Below are 15,293 nucleotides of genomic sequence, written 5' to 3' on the forward strand. Positions count from 1 at the left end.
TTCTGACACTTCCTTAAACGTTTTTGGCATAATACCATCGACTCACAATAGTGGCGCCCAAGTAGTATATTAAAAAAAAATGAGTTGGTGCTTAGCTAATCTTTTGTTTAAAGAAAATCGAATTTCAAAAATAAATCGATCCTAATTTACTTGTTGATATTGACAAGAAATTATTTATTTTATTTTTCAAAAACAATTTATATTAACGATCCAATAAATAATATGAACGAATGGAACAACTAACAAAATGTCCTGAAACACGAGTTTTCTTTCACCATATTAACTGGTTAATTGTTGTGCATGAGCATCGGTGAAAGTTAGCCAAGACTTCGGAAATGATTCATATTTTAACAAACAATATTCACATGTAAATTAGGACAATGTATAGCTGCAGTTTAAGTTTCTCTCTGATTGTGAAATATTATTTTGTCGTGTAAATCACTAGGCACAAATTTATCTATATTAACTTTTGATTTCGATGCTTAACCAAAGTAATACCATAAAAACCCCTATCGTATTTTATAAAAAAAATATTACTTCCACGATAGCACATTCAGGCAACAAGGACTCTAAAAACACATGACGTCTATCAATTAAACTACTATCAATATTTTTAACTATTATATGCATTGGCAAAATATGTCAACAGTCAGGAGTCCAGCATCATTCTTCACTTGGCAATAATAATATTAAGCATTAACTTGTAGTATCTTATCAACTTAAGATATGCTTATTTATATGTACGTTGTTATTTTTCTCCTCAATAGTGTACTTTTTTGTGATTAGTGGAAAATGCTCAAATATATAATATTTTGAGGAAAGGAAAGTGAGCCCCACCACCTTTCCTGACAATGGTACGGGCGTGCGGTCGCGTACCTGATCGTGCGCCGCGATGCGCACCTCCGCTTCACCTCGCCGCGGAAACGGCGAACCGCGCAGGTAGCTGGCACTTCGCCGAACTGGCACTCAGTGCGCGCGTTCTCTCGCCGCTGGTGGTAGTGTCCGAAGTGCGCGGACGCATGCGCGCTTACTGCGAGCATGGTGTCTACACCTTATTGATGAAGTGTCATCGTAGTGGCGTTGTGATACAAACAGCAGACGATATGTCCTGTGAAAGGAGAACAAAGACCGCCCGTTTCCTCGACCTGCGGTGAGTTCGCCGCATCACGCTTCCTGCCACAACCGACCAATCCTTTGTTGAATCCTCGCTAAGAATGACATGTGTCCGTCTCTTTTTAACGCGCTTTACCTGCCAGGCGAACAGATGCTCAAAGTGCGTGTATCGTGTGTCGGTGTTTGAATATTTCCTATTGGAATTGTATTGGAATTGTTTAGTTGTATAGCTATTAAACAGTGTATATCTTTTATCTGCGGAAATGCTTAAAGGAAATAGGTGTTGATATGTTATTATTCTTTCCAAGGATTTCGCAAGTAGTTTTATAATAAGTTTCCAGTTGGTTACGTTTATGTTTGAAGAACATAACCATTAATTTCAACCTTGACAGACTAAGTTACGAAATCAGCGATCCGGGCACATGTAATCTTAACGAAATTAGTGTGTTAGTGACCGTGATTTTCGTCTGAGCCTTCTAAGGGTAGAATCTTAATCATTGGTCTTCTTTTGAGCTTAGTACCAACAATTTAATTAAGTATATAACAAGTATGCACTACTTTCACATATTTCATTAATTTGAGCTAGAATAATACCAGAGTTCGCCTAAGTAACAATAAATATGTGATTTGTACATGCAAAAAAATAGAAAAAGACTGGTGGAATGCAGGCGGTAGGGCAATAATGACCCAGCCACAGATGTGGGGCGCTCCCCGCCTCGCCTCCCGGCCTTGAAAGGCTCTTGACCAGACCAGCGCCGTCGATGTTGTATTTATTGCAACCTCCACGATCCGTACTGCCGAGGTTATTGACGCCTCGAGACACAACAACTTATTTTCATGGGAACACGTAACAACTAACGAAAGAATACCGACAACTGCTAATGCTCGCCTTCTCCTTGAAGCGATCGTTCTCACGTCGATCTTGTTTTAATGAATAACTACAATACACATTACGTCACTTGGAAGTTAGCTTCCGCCTTTGAAGTTTGCTAGTTAATGACGTGAGTCACGAAACGCACACTACAATAGACTTTATATTTTCTCATTTAAAAATATATGTTTTAGGTGCAATGTCCCCATAGCCATTATTTTCATATTGTATGTATACACATATATAGTAAGTACATTTAAGAGTCGCGAGCATTATCTATAAATACACTCGTCAGACAACCACTAGCGTAGGATCGATGCCCAGCCAGCCCTAGGTGAAGGCCGATTGTTATAGTTCCTCGCCCTTTAAACACAGCATCCCATTGACTACTCACAATCGTTGATTCATTTCATACTTTTTATCATCGATAACAATAATAAAATATTAGTGTATTTTAAATTTATTTATTTAAATTTACGTTTTATTAACATGTCGATTATTTTGGTCGACCTAGTATCAGATAAATTCTGAATGTACCATATGGCGACAGATCGACACTTCAAAGCGAATGAGGTCGGCATATGTTGCCGCTTTCACTCCCTACATCACAATCGCTATTACGTACATTCATATATAGACCGTGCATATCCGAATAATAAGTTTATCCATCTTTGTACCATAAAAGAATAACGTACTAATATAATTTACACTTGCTTAAAATATACACAGATTCAATAATGATGAGCGTATATTTTTCACCACTATTAAACAATAACATAACAGGTCGTTGTATAACAAACTGTAAAAGATACTACCGACATTCAGTAAATATTACTCATTACACACAATAGTAAATCAGAAAGGGTGTACCAGTTTTTATATTTAAAATTATTTTAAAAAGTAAGAGCTATTAATAAACTTAAAAAAATATTGTCTAAACTAATTAGAATAGTTAAAAGAGCTGCGTTTATAACACGCGTCGGCATTACGTCGGGGTAGTTTTTGCCGACAGCAGCTGGTAACCCCAGGAGTGACTCACGTCCTCTATCTGTGCCCCACTGTGGGCCGGGGTGAATGTCAATGACCCCACTCGCAGCCCTACAGAACATATATGCCACACATTTATCCTTTGCTCTTTGTTACTCTCCATTATTTATAAGTTTTTGTTCATACAACATATCCCTGAACATTTTTCATCTGCACGCACCCAGATTATAACTAAAGTAAAATCAACTTTGCAAACTCAGTTAATATTTGACCGTAGCTTAGTGTTGTCTATTCGACCGTTGTCGATTATTCGAAATCATATACATAACAAATAAGCTTTTACACTCAAGGGCACTAACCCTTGAGAATTTTTTTATAAAAAAAGTTAAATTTATTGATCGCAATAGATCCAATAGGTATGTTTACATCGTGCAGTGTAATAAACATCATTGATCTAACTAAAGAACGCCATAATGACGTTGTAGTAATATACATAGAAACATTATGGCCGACACCGGCGAACGTTTCAACGCCCCGCTACTATCATACCGGTTTCCAGTTCCGACTGCATCGGCGAGCGATCCTTCCACAGAAAAACAAATAAAACAATGTTCGTTTTTCTTTTCTTTATAGAACGTTCCATGCTAGGCGATCTTTTGCTTTGTTGCTATATTTACTTTGATGTTCGGAAATTCAACAGAGGCCGTTAGCTTTAAAGAGCTTAGAGAACGTAGTGAAACTGTTTTGACACTAGTTACTCGAATCATACGTGTTATGTTCATTTCCACTATTAGGTCGAGAAGGCCCGATGTAAAGAACATGTGGATCTTATCCGAAGATCGCGGGTTCGAATCTGGCAAGCCACTGTAAATGTTTCCATTTACATAAATTATTCGTCTTATATTCGCCGGTGGAAAACTTCATTAGGGAACCAAAGTGTAGCTGAAAATTTTCTAGTTATTCTCTTGAAGCAGGAGAGCAGGTCTTTGCCAGTGGAGTATTTTATTTACGAGATTACACGTTATGTTTCTTACCTACATCATTATTACTTATTTCAGAAGTAAACTGCAAGTTTGATCTTATTTTGTTTCTTGTTATTCGATATAAAATTATTTTTACACATCGGTTTACATAGTTGCGTAAAAAGCAAGCTCTTCTAAGAAGAAATGGTAGCTGGAACTAGAGCAAATATTCCAACGGCGCTTTCAACCTGCATTTGTTCATTAAATAAAAAAAATAATTTAAAAAACTAACACATTATGATAGTAATTTTCTTTTCGATAAATAAGTAAATTTTACATTTAAAACACTTTTCAACTTAACTTGATCAGGACAGAATAGAGACCAAAAACTTTTCTCTTCTTTTGTCTTGTTTGTTTTATGTTGGCCCAAAAACCACAGAACTTGATTTTAATTAAAACTTTACAGTGACGAAGCTTATACTAAAAACCAAAAGTTTATCTACATTGTTTATCGCGTTCAACCCTTATACTTTGACCTCTGTGTAATATGAGAATACGTGTTACACGCTGCCCAGTTATTTTTTTTTTCATTATTATTTAATCCATGCTAAGTCGAGCAATTACCTACTCATTTTGATATCCCCTTAACAAAAAGACAAACATGAAAAAGTATATGCAATTCTTCTGAAAATGAAATTAGGATAGAACAACACATAAAAATCATTGCAATATAAAGTCTCTTGCACCTACAATGGCATCTATTTTTAAAGACAATCATCTTATCATATATTTATTCTTATATATATATTAGTAATTTGATTAACCGAACACTACGACATTAATTACTTCGTTATCGGCAGGTTTTACCAACAAACTTAATAAATTATTCGTTCATATCTAAACAGGTCATTTGAATGACACTGACATCTTCCGCTATAAAGTATTTTTTTTTTCTTTATCCAAGGAATTTTGAAACGGAAGTGTCTGAATACACGAACATCTCAAAGATGTTGCGACAGTCGGCAAATATTGTTACTTCCTTTTCTCTAACAAATACTGGCTTTGTATCGTGGGCAGGTCTAAATCTTCAGTGTGCGATTTTAAAACGTTATACATTTTATTAAATATTCTTATAAGTCATAAAACTAGTTTAATTACTCTTGAAATTCAAATGTATAATTTATACATTTATTTTTAATGATATTTGTTTTTTAATATAAAGATCATAACACACACATCACAATAAATATATACACGACGACAATGCTATCGTATAATTCTAATTTATTAATGTGATTAATGCAACATCGAAGACCATTATTATTTTTTTCATGAGTAAAATCAATGAAAAACCTAAAACAACTTGTTCATTTCTTAAAAGAATCGCTGTTTGGATTAATGAAATTGTTATTGCGACTGAATAAAATTGATATAAAAAACAATAATGAGTAATATAATCACCTTGAAGGTATGTCTAAATGATTCCTTGTGCCTTTAGCGGGCTAGTTTCTTTGATAGGGCTCGGTGCTGTATTCGCACATTACGACAAGCTATCGGTTAAGATGCAAGACCATGAATAATTCAATACGGAGGCACCCTTCGTCGCATCGTCTCTTCGGAAAGCAAGAAATTCAAAAAGACTCATTGGATTGCTTATTTCTATTCCCTTATCTCACTATGAAATAAATACATAATGTATGTGTGTACGTTCGTTTTTTATGTTGAATCTTACTTAATATGAATTCGGATTAGGTCACAATTAAAAAATATTGTATTGTAATATATGAATAATATTTATATTTTACTGATACGATCATTCATATTCAAGTTTGATTCTTTTATATATTATTTAAAAAAGAAATAATTTAGATTAATGATTTGGTATGAAAAATACTATAATTTAAATATACCATAATTTCGTTTCATTCGAGTAAGCTTAAAGGAATATATGTATACTTATTACATAACAGCTTGGTACATCTGTGTAATGACTGATGTTTTTTTTTTCAAATACTACGTAAAATACAAATATCGATAATATGGAACACGTATACCTTTTATAAATTGAAAACTATTTTCCATATGGAAATTTTACTCATATAATATACAATATTATATCTGTAATTCCACGTGTCTATAAATACACTCGATGACGCTGAAAGCTGATGAGTGAACGTATCTCTGCGGGTGGTAGGCACGCCACTTATTTCGCCCCGGACTGTTTAATCTAATGCTGATCCCGATTTATTTCTCGATATAATTTTTTATTTGATGATATAATTGATACGTCGATAGATAAACGGTATTTTATCGGTATTTCATATGTAGAAGCGATATCTTTTTTCAACACAAAGTGTAGTGCTTCATTTCGGTACTTTATAGGGAGAAGTAGATTTCGATCTCCCAGTAGTATCAATTGACATTTAGAAAATTATTCATTCTTGTCTTCGAGATTTTAACGTCTATGGAGAATTCGAAGATGTTTAACAACGTTGACAGATTAAAAATGTTTTCGTATTAAAAATGTAGACGTCAAATACAAACGTATTTCGTTGCCTGAAAAATAATGTTGTTAAGTTATTAAATAATTTCTTTTTGAATACGTAATAACGCGCTTATTAACTATTAAAAGTATACCCAAGTTGTACTAGGTAAAATATTTTTGCATTAAATCACGTTACACAGCGATGCGCGGTGTACTTATAGGTAATTCATACGACACGTTCAAAGTTAAAAGCCTACACGATTCCCCGATAGGAAGGCCACGCTTAAATTGTTTTTGCCTTCAGCACATTGTTAAAACCTATTGTGTGCCAATGTTCAGCCAAACATTCAATGACCTAGTTTCTACTCAACATTGTCAAAGTTTTATTTCCTCGTTTAAACTTTTCTTCGTTTTGCCATAATAACGTTTCGTTTGTAAGAAGTTGCGTTTGGTTCGATTCGCCTATTGAGTCTTCTCTATTTATTTTTTTTTTTTTTATAAATGATCAGGGCAAGATCAAATGTATCTAGGTTTTACCCTCATACTACGTTTATGTAGGCCTGATGCAGGCGTGGCGGCGAAAGCAGCGCTCCCTTGACACGCTACGGCGCGCGCGCATTGCAGTCAAGGCCCTCGGCTACCGGCGCGGGCGCATAAACCGACCGCACCGCACTAATGAACAAACAGTATCACTATACAATATACATAAACATCAACTATTACTCATAACGTAACAACTTCAATTGATACGCTCAATATACCGCATTTGGCTCGCTATTGTGTCTTATACATTAATTACTGCTATTTTGTTGTTTATTTACCTTGTTTGCTATACTTAGAGAATTACACGTGTTTTGTAGTTAGTTTAACTAGGAAGTCTATGTTAATGGTCAGATTCTTGGAAGGTTCATAATTTTCAAATTTTATAACATACATGACATTTTTGACTAGGTATTATTGAATTGGATTTAATCCAAAATGTCAGTTTCTGTTTTTATGCTATTATATGAAAATGCATACATTAAGTAAATCACTTTTTATAATTCAACTGTTCAAAGTTCTCGCGTGGATTTATTAAAAAAATAAACTAAAAATATATATTTTTTAAACACGTATACATACATAGGTTCAGTTTTATTATGTTAGGACTATAGGTATATATGTGTCTTCAAATAAACATTCATCGTTTAATAGTTGCCTTAAAATAAGCCTCTGTTGACGCATCCTTGACATGAACGGCTACAGCAACATGCGCTCGCGTCACTGCCACGTTATGCAACCACCCGTATTATATGCAATGTATCTAATGGCATTTGAATAATGTGCTCATCAATTATACTGTCTTATTAAAACTAGTAATAAGTATTGTTTTTCCAAAACCGAGTCTTGAATGATTAGCGCTTACAGATATAATTTATTCATACTTTTTTCTGCTTGTAATAGTTCATATAATTAATGTCTTCAGTTTCGTTATTTATTTAATATATTGTATAACACTAAATACGTCAATATATATGTACATAGCGTTAATCGCTTAGTATATAATATACAATGAGTGAAATAGTAGTTTAATTACATTTCATTGTGACTTTGATAGTCTTAGGCATAAGCGTATGGTCCATGTTTTTATAGACAACAATAATATTTCACTATTAGTAAAACGACATGGTTCGATTTCAATTGAAGTTACGTTTACGCATTATTTCAAGTTTGATGCCGCATCTAAAATAATGCGTAAAATAACTAAAATCTTCTTGATGAGTTGCTATCCGATGTTACCATATTTTTAAATGCCGTGAGTAGGGTACTAAAAATATATAATAGAAAATTGTCTTGCGAAAATCTACTTGAAAAGACACTATTCAGGGCCAGGGAAACTGCTAAGTGATTTTTTCCTTGACACAAGGCCTGTTGCAACGCGGCAACGGACACAAGGTTGCTGCGACATGCCCTAGCTATTATTTAATTGTTATTTAAACTAGAGACAGTAGATACATCCACGTTTAAAATATTAAAAAAAAATCCAATATATCCAGTGTCTAGCTTATTCAAATAAGACTACAACTACAGATCTCGAAATCCTGGATTAATATCCCGGATCAGGCCAGTAATAAAATGATAGGTTCTTCTGACATAGAATTCTCATTTATAGGCCAGTCTTAATCTTAACTCTTATCTCTCTCCGTCTGTACGTACTGTACGTCCGTCTGACGTAAGCAAACCTATGTTTGTGCAAAAAAATCCACGTAACTTGTACGTTCAAAACAAATAACGGAAAGAAATACGAAAACAACTAAACCAAAAAATATTAAACATCTAATTAAGATTATTGGTTCGCAATGTTGAAAAAGAAAACGTTTTGAATCGAACATAACAAGTTGAGTATTCCCATACGTGTTCAATAATAAATATTTGAAACACGATAAGTAAACCGTAGTCGCAAAGCTTATCTCCTCATAAGAGATTAGAAACTTCTTAGTTCGAATTTGAATTGCGATAAAGGGGTTAGCTTAACTTGATAATCTTAACATAAAACATCCATAATGTGTGACCAAGTTATTCTCCACGCCAAGTTACTGAACTGAATATGTCGTAGATTCGTAATGAAGGAGATTTTAATTTAATGAATGCAAATGAGTCACATCGTAAATGGTTACCACCGCCCATAGACATTGACTGAAAGAATTATCTCTTACATCGCTAATGCGCCACCAACCTTGGGAACTAAAATGTTACGTCCTTTGTGCCTGTAGTTACACTCACCCTTAAAATCGGAAAACAATATTAAGTATTGCTTTTTGTGGTAGAATATTCATTCCGCCATACATTACAGTACTCTATGAGTGGGTAGTACCTATCCAGAAAAGCTTGCACAAAGCAATGCTACTAAGTAAATAGTACGTAGTAAAAGAAATAGTTTTAAAATACGTAGCGGTTTCATCCGAAAATTACGCCTAAAGTAAGATAACGTTGATCTCAATACATATATTTATTTCCGAAAGTTCGGGTCGAATTTTTTCATTACGCCTGTCCCTTATAAGGCATGGGCCAAAGTTCTTGAAGAGGTATCTTTCGTAAGGCGTTCCTTGCAACAGCACGACACTTTCTCCGAGCGTTTCGCATTATATGAAATGTACGACAATGCATACGGTAATTTAGCTGTTGACACTCATTACAACAGGTTTGCATACATCCGTGCATTCACTTAACACTTCTGCTTGAGTTCAAATTATCTTATCGGAAAAGGACACTTGGTGTTAGTAACGACAATTAATTATAAATTCTTACGAAAAATAACTCGTTCTGTAGACGTTTAATTTTTTTTTTTTTGTTAAGTATATAAATTATACTACTACTGCACCTTAAAATTTGTACCTGACGTCCAAAATGACTCGGTGAAACCCATTGATCTTAAAACGTGAAAGGTCGTGGGTTCAATTTCGAAGTTGATTTTTTAAGAGGTTTTGATTTAAAGAATCATTCTGTTCTTTTATGAAGAGAATGAAACTTGCCACCCGCATCTTTGTAAATCAAAATATAATTTTGTATATTATTGTTTTAACAGAAAATTAAAGTTAATTGCAAAACAAAAAAATACTATTAATATTATGTAAGGAAGAAAACGTTTAAAATAATAATAATTATACAAAAAGTTGGTATAGTCCTTCATTGTTTAACTACAGTAATAACTTAGTTATTAATGAAAAGTATAAAATCGAATTTGTTTTACCAGAAGCAAACTAAATAACCACTCATAAATCTACGTGGTCCATTTCAATTAATAATTAATCCATCCCCTGCGGGCTGTCCGGTATTCAATTCAGTTTCAGGATGTTTCAATTTCGTTTGTGAGTTGTGTTTTTTATTTGTGTTACAAATTAAACGATGCCAATCAACTTGTATTTCAATAAAGCTCTCTGCATAACTAATATTTTGCGTCAATTTACCTTATGTATTATCGCTTAATTTTTATCGTGGAAAACTACTATAAAATATTATATACTAAGAACTTTAAATGATCTATAAAGCCGTTCTAAGAACGCGGGTTAAACGGTGAGTCAGGTAGACGGCTATTAGTATTATTTTACTTTTGATTTAGTTTTTGTTTGAAATATCAATGACACGGCTAGAATTCCTGTGTGAACTGGTATTAATCAAATTTATCGTATAATAGATTTGCATTCCGTCATAGGATTTGTAAATTGTCAGAATGCAATATAATTTAAATATGTCAGCTGTGAATGATTTATTAAGCAGAAGCAAGCCAGCATCGTAAAGCAGTCAATAATGTTAAGCTTTCAATATACGAGTTTAGGTCACATAGAACAAAGCCTACTCTATCTTGTTTTGGCTAACCGTTCTGTCACTCTAACGTTCGTACTGATGAGAAGTCTGGACACTAGTCAGGCTGCGCAGCTCTACACGTGTTTTGCGTTAAAAAAATTCATCAACTATAATTACATTAATTCGCCTGCCACTCGTGTCACTCGTGTCCTTAAATAGCCACGAAATGATGTAATCGACCAATTATATCTTCTAAAAGTACGCCTAAATACCTACATTGTGTGTAACATTCAAATTCAGATCAGATATAAACTTTAAAATATATATTTTTTAAATAATTTAATCACAATAACAAAGAAGGAACAAATCAAAAAGTCAAAATGGTAATAAGATTAGGCTAGTTTAAAGCAATGATTTGTACAGAATATTATACGTCATTTGTCTAGTTCATTGTTCGGGCTCGCTGGCACACGCTAATGTAGTCGGCCTAGCAACACTCAATTCCATTCACCTCTCACCGAGCGTGAACGGTTATGCTGAATACAGCCGCACCCGGTCTTGTGTTTATTTCAACCTTTTAAAAACAACTATTTTCATTTTGATACTTATCTGCCATTGCAACTGATGTCTCTGACGGCCGCATAAGATTCCCACGATACACAACGTGATGTGAGTCAGCAATTGATTAATGCGAGAGGTCTTAAATTGATTATGTCGAATTGGAAAAATCTGATTTAGATTATCAGTTATTCTTATTAACATTAAAAGAGACGTAATCAAAAGCACGATTAGCGACGCGCAGACAAACTCTTCGATGATCAGGCGTGGCTGGGTCACATGTAACTTGCCGATGTTTACCACGACCATCTGAATTCGCCGTTCGTTGGATATTCTGTAGAAGTCTATTCTGTAGAATTCTGTGTCTGTAAAGTTATTTTTATTCTACATTGAAATCTATTGTATTTCTGGTATATTAGCACATCATGTTTTTTATATTACGTCTATGTAACTTTACACAGTTGACCAGGTTGCTATTCCAAGTGTAACGCTTTGCAATGAAGAAGCTGGTGCGGTCGGAGGTGACGGACGGGTAGGGGGGACAGACACATTCACTGCCTTTCACTTCCCGCTTTTGTCATGCCGCCGCTCTAGGCGACGGAAAGGCAGACGGCCTTGTGGCCCTAGAGACTTGTGCGCCTTCTATCCGTTGCTTCCCATCACACATCGCACGCATGAGGCTTCACCATCGGTGACACAATGACCGTTCCTCTTATTCAATTAAGTTAATCCAAAAGTAGAAATTGAGTATCATATATTGTCTTGGAATCTGTTTTGAGTGACAACACGTCAAAGTAAGTAATTAAAGAATTGTTTTACAATCACATCATGATCGAGGAAAAAACAAATAGATATTAAATAAAACTTGAATAGATGTGGTCATGTAAGCAACATTTGCGTGTGTTGTTAGAACGAGGCTCCAGGGCCATGTTAACCTTGGCTTTTGAACGGCGACTTTCACGGTTAGACGGTTGTTGCGTTACATAAGATGCGCGTTCTATGCCACCGCGTCGTCGCCGCCCGCTGGCATCTGCTCTGATCGTCATCGCAAACAACTCTCTAAACACTCGAAAACCAGTTTCATGACCAAAGAAATTAGGTAACTAACATAACACACAATGATTGCGCTGGATTGTGCAATTAGTGAATCATAATCTAAATCGTTTCAAAAACAAAGCACGATTAGTAAATAGGAGCACTCAAGTTATGCTTTATTTTCAATACGTTTAATATATATATGTATATAACAGTACAGTAACAGCCTGTTAATGTCCCACTGCTGGGCTAAGGCCTCCTCTCCCTTTTGAGGAGAAGGTTTGGAGCTTATTCCACCATGCTGCTCCAATGCGGGTTGGTAGAATACACATGTGGCAGGATTTCAATGAAAATAGACACATGCAGGTTTCCTCACGATGTTTTCCTTCACCGTCAAGCACGAGATGAATTATAAACACAAATTAAGCACATGAAAATTCAGTGGTGCTTGCCCGGGTTTGAACCCACGATCATCGGTTAAGATTCACGCGTTCGAACCACTGGGCCATCTCGGCTTCTTATCATATGTATATAGTTAATGTTATATTTATATGTGTCGTTCTCTTTTCCAGGTACAAGAGCGGGGTGCGCTCAGTGAGGGGCGGGGGTGGGGGTGGCGGCGTCGGCGGCGCAGAAGAGGCGCGGCGCGGCGGCCTCAAGGCGCTGCCGAAACGCGCCCGCACTCGCTGCAGGGGTATGAACATGGGGCAAAAGTTGTCCGGCGGTGTCAAGACGGTGTCGCGCGAGTGCACGGCGCCGTTCAAGGCGGTAGTAGCTCGCGAACTGGCCCCCGAGCCGCCCCGGCCCGCGCGCCTCGACGCGCTGCTAGACGCGCCGCCTGCGCATCCCGACACACAATTAAAGCACGCCTGGAACCCAGATGACCGGTCAGTAAAGCGCAAATAATACTGCGCTGTATTTCTATTATCATTTATTGAATAAGTATCCTGAGGGTATTAAAATAATTATGTTCGTCATTCGTCGTCGTGATAGAAACAACACTTTATAAAGACGTACTAGTCGATGCAAACTTAATTAAAAATAACAGAAATATATGCAACAATAAATAAACATTCGTAACCATTTTAACGTATTTTATTATAGACGCCAAGGATTTACTCAAATCCTATTTGCCGAATATTGACAAAAACTTGTTGTAAAAGCAATCCTATGGCTTGTTAACCTTCACAGAGATGTCCTTGTTAGTTGCCATTTTCGTAGCTAATCCGCACATACATAGACTTTACGTATTTGACGTAACAAGGTTATTACATCGATAAACCAGCAGGTCAAGAGGATTCTGCAATTAAAAACGTTAAAACAAAAATGACGTCACGTTACGTAACGTTTAAAATATGTACTCCTTAAAATTTCTGCAACCGAAGGTCATGGTATTGTAAAAGATCGAATGGAACGACCTCTGTCAATAAAAGTAATTTCTCTCATTGTTTATTACTGCAAAAGAACATATTCATTTATTCATCTTATTTCAATTGTTGCGTTTTTAATATCAATTAGGTGTTTAGCCAAACAATGGCGGTAGTCATTAAAATTTTGCCATTTATGTCTGTCACGGTCATAGTTTCTTATTTCTAAATAAATTATCACAGCTTATTGTAAATGTTTCAGATAAAGGCACAAATAAATAAAAAAAAGCAAAAAGAAATCCCGTAAACATTTTGTCTTGCATTTAAATGTGAAAGTATTTAGAAGTACTCTATTGTGATTGTTTTTATTAAAGACTCGAGTGATATTGTGTAAGTTACATAATTCAGTTCTCTGATACAAAATACAAGTAAGATGACTGCATGGATCACTGAATTGGACCACTTGTCTATCGTCATTTTTGTACACGGATTACTGTGTGTCTAGACAAAACTCCCTACCAAGTTCAATGTCTGACAAATAGTTTTGTCTAAATATTCGCATTTGATTCTCTTGTTTCCTGATCTTATTGACTATTTTGAATTTATTTATTCTATACCTATTACAAAAATATATAAACTTTAATAAAAACTACATAAATGTAAAGAGGAAGCTGCAGGCTTGTATAATCATAATGTATTATTTATGTAAATTACTCTACAATTATTAATTTAAAGTTTTAAAATTTCAGGTCGTTAAACATATTCGTTAAAGAGGAAGACGTGTTAACATTCCACCGGCACCCGGTGGCTCAAAGTACGGACTGCATCCGCGGTCGTGTCGGCTACTCGCGCGGGCTGCACTGCTGGGAGGTTGTGTGGCCCGCAAGGCAGCGCGGTACGCATGCGGTGGTGGGCGTAGCCACTGCGCATGCGCCGCTTCACTCAGTTGGCTACCAGAGCCTGGTGGGAGCGACAGACCAAAGCTGGGGATGGGATCTCGGAAGAAATAAGGTACGCAACAAAAGTAATACAGGATATTACTGTCTTTTATAATAATTCAGTAATGTTTTCAACTGTTGTATCTATGATTGCTTATAAATAAATCTACCTTAGATTATTTTTCGTTGTTTCTTTAAATTTGAACATATCGTTCTTACCACTAGTTATACCACAACGCGAAGGGCACGGGCGGTAGTGGCACCACGTACCCTGCATTGCTGCGACCCGACGAGCAGTTCCTCGTGCCGGATCGGCTGCTGGTGGTGCTCGACATGGACGAGGGCACGCTTGCCTTCTGCGCCGACGGCCGCTATCTCGGCGTGGCAGCACGAGGCCTGCGCGGAAAGACGCTGTATCCTATCGTCTCCGCGGTCTGGGGACACGCTGAAATAACTATGAAGTATATAGGCGGGCTCGATCGTAAGTGTTCATGTTATGTTATTGCAAAGGGCTCATAAAATATATATATTTAAACCTCTATACTTATAAATATTGATCGTTAACGAAATATCAAACATATTGTCACAACATAAAATAAACGAAATAGTGATAAATTAATCAATACTGTCAGAATCTCATTGAAAATAATTATATTAAAGTCATCCAGCCATTCGGCATAAAAGAATGAAATA

General features: G+C 35.8%; 1 protein-coding gene across 5 annotated transcripts in view; it reads left to right on the top strand.

The window, feature by feature from the left end:
- Positions 1-15,293, top strand: part of LOC126771950 (protein gustavus) — a 58,548-nt gene that overhangs the window by 41,461 nt on the left and 1,794 nt on the right. For 3 of the 5 annotated variants that reach the window (XM_050492138.1, XM_050492137.1, XM_050492139.1), the window contains exons 2-4: positions 12,868-13,182; positions 14,412-14,673; positions 14,826-15,081. In XM_050492138.1, coding sequence (XP_050348095.1) covers positions 12,992-13,182; positions 14,412-14,673; positions 14,826-15,081 — 709 coding nt within the window. In that variant the 5' untranslated portion in view covers positions 12,868-12,991. Of the gene's footprint in view, positions 1-983; positions 1,151-12,867; positions 13,183-14,411; positions 14,674-14,825; positions 15,082-15,293 lie in introns of those variants that run through there. The other 2 variants (XM_050492135.1, XM_050492136.1) reach the window with 2 other exon arrangements.

This window comes from Nymphalis io, chromosome 11 (genome assembly GCF_905147045.1).
Source record: "Nymphalis io chromosome 11, ilAglIoxx1.1, whole genome shotgun sequence".
NCBI lineage: Eukaryota > Metazoa > Arthropoda > Insecta > Lepidoptera > Nymphalidae > Nymphalis > Nymphalis io.